Genomic DNA, 6,502 nt, shown 5'->3' with positions numbered 1-6,502 from the left:
TCAGCAGGAGTTCCACTCTCTGCTGTGGTTTCCAAGAGTTCCTGGGAGTGAGGGCCCATCATGCCATCAGCAAGGAGAGGGGGGGCACCTCAGGGGGCATCGACTGACTCCTTCCACCAAAGCACAGACACAGAATGCAGCTGCCTTCACTGCAAACCCCCTGATCAAAACTGGACTGTGCAGCAGCATTTCTGCTCCACCTTGGGATCACATGCATCAATCCTCTGCCAAGCTGCTGATCCAGCTCTCACACCACTGTGCTACTGCAAGAGAGAACCAAAGAGCCAGGTGTGCTCAGGATAGGAAGAGCTGCAAGGTTCACACTTCCCAAACCACCACTGACAGCAGATGCGTGATGGTATTTCTATGAGAATATAAACATAGAATGAGGATTTCCCTGAGAGGCCACATTTTCACTTATTTAGGAAACAAGTAAGATGAAATATGATGGAATCTCTCCATACAACAGAAGCTTCAGGAACTGACAGTACGCATTTCTCCAAGTGCCACATTCAGAGCAAATTCATTTTGGTCTTGGAAGCCAATTTTGAGACAATCCTCCCAGACACAAGGTACTGGCTGAGGACACAGTGGAACAGAAAAGGAGACACTAGGCACTGTGTGACATCAGAAGCATATTTCTGTTTATTTGCCTTTCTTCAAGAACTCTAAGTCACCATTAGGCAAAAAAGTGCATACAAGGATGTACAAGAAAAAGATTAAAAGAGACTTCTTCATTATTGTATTCTGTGGCATGAAAGCCAAAGGCCTTTTGTATTTGTTTGTTTTTAAAGGATATGTTTCTACTCTGGCTGAGGTGTTACACTTCAGAGAACAACCTACCATCTGCAGGAAACCTCTTCAGAAAATCAGAAGTGAGCACAGCTATTGCTGAGCTGCTTTCCTGAACAAACACTGCCAGCTGCACTAACAGTATTTTACCAGACACTTGTGAGTTTGTGATCCCCTAGGTTTATAAAGAAACAGGAAATCCATCTGCAGGATGCCAGGGATGGGGAAAAGCAGTTGGAGTTGCTTCCCCCTCAGCAGATTCCCACCTGCTATAACCAAACTGTGTTTGTTCAGTACAGCCACAATGACCTGGCAAATCTGCCTTAGATCTGCCAGGCATAGACAGCTTGCCCACAGTCCAACACACTGTCTCGGTAACTTCCATATTTAATTAAACCCCAGAGTTTGTCTCCTAACATCCTTCACACAATGCTCTGTCTGTTCACATCCACGTTGTACGCCGATGAACTGGAACAGCCTCGGCCAAAATCAATGAAGATGCCTTCAGAGTCAGAGTCGATGGACTCCAAGATCTGATCCACCATGTTCTCAGGGCTGGAAGAGGGAGCTGGAAGTAAGGCAGCGTCTCTGTCCAGCTCCAAAGAGCTGTGTGGGTCGCCAATGGAGTGGAAGAGTCCTTTCTGCTGCTCGGCTGTGCCCAGTTTGCTGGAGCACTGCCCTGGCCCGGCGCTGGGCCTCTCCTGCTCTGCGGGCAGCGAGCTCTTCACGGAGCTCCTGGAGCCGCTGTCCGTGATGGGGGCGAGGCTGGAGTAGCCCTGGAGCTGCAGGCAGGAGGTCATTTCTGACACCGAGTGCCTGCGGATGCCGGCTCCGTTGGCAGCCGCGCTCTCGCTGTCGTACTCGGCCACGGGCGTCAGCAGCGGGTTGTTGTAGCTCTTGGAGCGCACCACGGGGTTCTTGGCGAGGATCTCCCCCGACCGGGAGCGCCTGAAGAACCGCTTCTCTGTGAACACAGAGCCACAGTCACACCTGCACAGCCTCCTGTTAGGGTACTAATAACTACCAGTGTTCAAAAGAAATGCAAAGTCCTGATTATTCATGAGCTTTTCTGGAATGAAACTTCTCTAGAAGAAGACATTTTGCTGATTTTGGAGATTCACAGGCTTCAGATTGCCTAGATTTCTTTAGCATACTGAAGACCCCATATCTATCTTTACAAATAATAACTGAGATTCCCTTATATTCACACACCCTCAGTAAATACAGTGAGAGAGCTGATATACAGTTGTAAATACTTCCTTTAGACAAGAACAGAAAGTGCAATTCTATTCTTTTTCAGGCTATAAACATTTTTACCCATTTGTAGTAGCTGAATTTTAACTTTTCCACCCATCCTGGGAAAATAAAGTCTCTTCAAATTTGGAGCATGAGGATTAAGACAGCCAGTTTTTCTACTAATTCTGGAAAAACCTTCAAAGTTCAGACACCACATGGGGGAGACCACCAAGAGAGACTGAAAATGTTACCTAGAGGGCAGTGCCCACAGAAAGCTCTTTCTGGGGGTGCAAATCTGCCTTAAATCCAGCAGCGATTGCCTGAATGCCGTTAACCAAGTGGGGTTCTCAAAACAAACAGGCAGCAGACGGCAGCAAGTGAGCACTGAGCTCCCTCTCTGGCAGTAGTTCAGTGCTAGAGTGTCCTGGCAGCGTGAATAAAATGACCATCATGAGAAAAACGACCACCACTCAAACTCTGTGCAGGTCTCAGTGCCCAGATTCATTCCTGCTATCAGAAGCAAAAGTGCTGTGAATAATATTAGGTCTCACTTTTGAAGCTTTCTTTCTGCTGCTCTCACTTTGCCATCCCATGAAGGAGGCACAACTGGAGCAGGGGATCAAATTACCCTCTGGAAGTCACGCCAGCCACTGCAAATAACCTGTCTGCTTTAAATCGGGATGCTGGTGCATGTTCCCTCAAACATATTCCAATCTCTTCAAATCATGCGATTGTGCAGTTATGTGCTCACCAAGACACAAATTCCAATCATATGCTGTGCTACTAAAAAAGCCAGTTTCTGTATTTATGACTGTGTTTTGCAGCTGTGTCTGCCTCAGCAGTGAAATCATCTGATCCAAGTTCATTTCTGGACTCTTTCATTGTTGGGAGTTTGAGCTGGTAATGAGAAAAGGTTCCTGGGGCTATGAACTCTGCTAACAACCTGGTAGCAAAACAGTTGAAGAGAATTAGATCAGACTGCAACAAGAGGAAGTGCCCAGCCCACCAAAACCTTCCTATCTTCTGCAGTCATGGAATCAGACATTTATTTGCTAACAATTCCTTTCACTGATGCTTTATTCTCTTTGGGTGCATTTTTTCTATCTAGACATACAAAAGCTTGTATTTAGAAAATGTCACTTTGAGGCTCCATGTAAATGCTTGTGGCCTTTTAATGAAAGCAATGAACACAAAGTAGTCATCCCGAACCATTTTCAGGACATAACCAGCCTCTGTTTAGTGACTTAAAACTCATTTGTTTCTTAAACACCTACTGCAACACAACCATTCTGTCATTCAGCTCCAAGGGAAAATCAGCTACTTTACTGACCATTTCTGACAAGCCAACAGGCTGAATTGAGTGCAGAGAGAACATGCAATTGAACTGATCTTCCCTTCTGTCTGCTCTATTTAATCAGACCATCCCAGGATTTACAATAAAATACTCAGGTACTACCACGTTTCCTATTCCATTTACACTGGTTGTATCTCCCTTGTATTTTGAACAGATTGCATGGTATGTAGGATATTCCACCTTCATCCTGGCTAAATCTTGTCATCACAGAAGTCACCAAAGGCTTCAGAGCTCCAGGAATCAGAAATTAAGCTGGAGGGAACTCAAGCTGCCACCAGGCCAGCCCACGTTTCCCCCTTGCTCCTTATGGATGCTGATGTTTGTGACAGGTAAAAAGTGTCTCAGCAGGAAAGATTCAATAGAGGCAATGCATGGGAAATTAAAGAGATTTTTCCCTCCATGCAACAGGAATTCTCACTGCTATGTAAGACCCACTCTGTATTTCTTACCTCCACTGGGATGGAGAACAGCGTATTACCTTCTACTCTGCAGAAAGCTTTAACATGCTTGGAGGCTTGTGTGTTAGTCTTTCCTAAGACAAATTCCTCCTCTCTTCCCTAATTCTAACAGCCCTGTACAACCTTTGTGTACTAATGAACACTAATGAAAATGACCTACTGAGTACTTTGAAAGCGGCTTCTTGCTTCTTCCTCTGACTGTCCATACAGCATCCTGTGTTAAAGCTCTCTTGTTGAAAGGCAGAATGGAAATGCTAAATACTCTAGAATTATTTTAGTGATTTTGTATTACTGAGCACTTTTATGATGAACTGTTTCCATCATTTGCCACTGCAAGTTTCACTGTGACTCTGCACCTGGAATGGTGTTAAACAAGAAGCCCGATGTATTCATGTGAGCACTGGCAGCACCTCTGGTGCAGGCCCTGGCCCTGCATGGAGCAAGGTTTGGGAAGGTCTTGGGAAGCTCTGTGTGCTGTGCCAAATGAGTCTGTGCTGTCCTTACCCAGGATACAGGCAGAGTGCGTGAAGGGTCCCTCGCTGGAGTACAGCCCGTACGTGCCCAGGTAAGGAGAAACAACCTTCTGGAGCAGGGACTCCAGCTTCAGATAATCTTCAGACACACCTTTGGACTCGTGAACCCCCTGAAAAAGAGGAAACAGCCAGCATGAGCACTGCCCCTTCAATCACAAGCTCTCCTGGCTCCCCAGGGCAAGCAGAGCAGAACGAGCATTTGCACTGATGAAGGCAAAGGTGCCCTGCAATGTGATCCTGGTGTGCTGCTACAGCTGATTCCTCTGCTGTAAAACCAGGAGATGGAATCAGACCAAAGCTACCTGCAGGACATTTAAATCCAGCACAGTACATCCTGCTTAGTGCACAGCACTCAGGGAAGGAGAGAGGACATATCTGTAAGGAGGAATTAAAAATATCCCTGGACTTTTTGCTGTTGTGATCTTACAGTGACTTCCTGAATGATGGCATCTGGTACCACACGGTGCCGCTGCCATTTCGGCAATACCAACAGCATTAGGAAAAGGTGAAACTGAGACCCTCAGAAATATTTCTGCCAGGATATTTTCAACAACCAATATTTACAGTAAAGAAGTTTGTTCTCTTTCCTCATCCATGCCCTGGCACTTATCATGTTCCAGGCAAAAGTCACATTATAATTAGCATGGAAAGAATCACCCACAGCCAGAAGGTTGAGCCTTTAGCTGGTAACTCTGCACTTCCACCCACAAGCACACTTGTTAGGCTGCAGAGGGGACAGGAAAACCTTGCAGAACTGTATTGTCCCTTCAGCTCACAGCTGCAGCGTGTGTGCTCCATGTGCTCTGAGCAGAGCCCCCACACTCTTGAGTGGGATTCCTCTTGCAACATGGAGCAAATTCACATTTTCCACATGCTCAACACATCATGTGGCAGAATCAGTATGCTAAATGCCATAGTCAGCAAGAACTCTGCCAGAATTTAGCAGTTATCATGACGTGTTCCTGAGCTACTGTAAAAAGCAACGGATTGGATGAAAGGCTCCGGAGAGCAATATAAAGAGCAGATGAGTAAAGTTGCAACACTTCCTTCAGCATGTGAAAGGATCCTGACATTCAGGATGTGTTCACAGCTCAGCATGATTCACCAACCAGAGTCCAGAGCGACTCTCACACGTGTTTCTGAATGGCTGACTCCACACCCTGCTTGCTGCCCCGCCTCCCCACTTGATAGAAGTTTATGAATGGAAAATGAATAATGGCTAACCGACAATTCAAATTTGGACAGAATTTGAATTCCAGTTCAGCAGTTTTTAAATAACAAATAACAATCTTTGGTGATGTGCTATGTCCTGAAAAACTCTGGGACAGCCACAAATACAAATTTGAAGACAAAGACATATCCAGTGGATCCAAAAGCTTGCAAACATCAAAGGAACAGCAGAATGAGCCCACAGTTATTCCACCAGGCAAAATGAACACTGGAATAATTCAGAAGACTTAATGAAGGTGTATGTATTATTTCCAAGTCATTCCTGGCTTATTGAGCTCTGTTCCAGGGTTTGTAAACCTGCTGGGATTTAGCCAAGCCCTCAGAAAGGCAGCATGCCTGCTACCTTAGTACATATTCACAAAGCCGTCATGAGCACACCAAGCAAAGGCCAGGGCTGAGGACATCCTGCATCAGGCTGCCACACTGAATACCTCTGGAACGAAACATGACACATATGAGTGGCAGAAGCCAATGATATTTAGCATTGCTCATGCCCAGGCTTTGCTGTAGAGCTTTATTGACTTTCCTACCATTTTAGTATTTTTTGTACTTGTGAAAGACAAGTAGCTAAATATCAGCTGTGGGTAAAGAACCCTGTCACATTGCACAGTAGGGAACTGCGAGGAGTTCTTTTAAAAACTGATGGTCTAGAACGAAATTAAGTGAACTGAGACAACCTTACACATGAGAAGTGTTTCTTGGTAACCAAAACCAAGAACAAAAAAAGAAGTTGACCTACTAAAGAGGGCTAAAAAAGCCAGAGAAAGAGGAAGCAAAATGGAAAAGGATAGCGGGGAGAGAGAGACCGAGAGGGGAGACCGAGAGGGAAAGCGGCATTAAGGCCAGCAGGACGGGGAGTGGCTGTCGAGATGCAGGCAGCGGGGTGTGAGCTGAGCCTG

General features: G+C 45.8%; 1 protein-coding gene across 6 annotated transcripts in view; it reads right to left on the bottom strand.

Moving 5' to 3' along the window:
• Positions 1 to 620: 620 nt before the first annotated feature.
• The window catches only part of PRR5 (proline rich 5), a 66,326-nt gene continuing 60,444 nt past the window's right edge, over positions 621 to 6,502 (bottom strand). For all 6 annotated transcript variants that reach the window (XM_031063136.1, XM_005428408.2, XM_031063140.1 and 3 more), the window contains 2 exons: positions 4,345 to 4,483; positions 621 to 1,756 (listed from right to left, as the gene is read on the bottom strand). In XM_031063136.1, the coding sequence (XP_030918996.1) occupies positions 1,215 to 1,756; positions 4,345 to 4,483 (681 nt within the window). In that variant the 3' untranslated portion in view covers positions 621 to 1,214. The remainder of the gene's footprint in view (positions 1,757 to 4,344; positions 4,484 to 6,502) is intronic.

The sequence above is a fragment of the Geospiza fortis genome, unplaced genomic scaffold, assembly GCF_000277835.1.
Source record: "Geospiza fortis unplaced genomic scaffold, GeoFor_1.0 scaffold292, whole genome shotgun sequence".
NCBI lineage: Eukaryota > Metazoa > Chordata > Aves > Passeriformes > Thraupidae > Geospiza > Geospiza fortis.
Note: the sequence above shows the minus strand (reverse complement) of the source record. Positions and strands in the feature narration are given on the sequence as shown.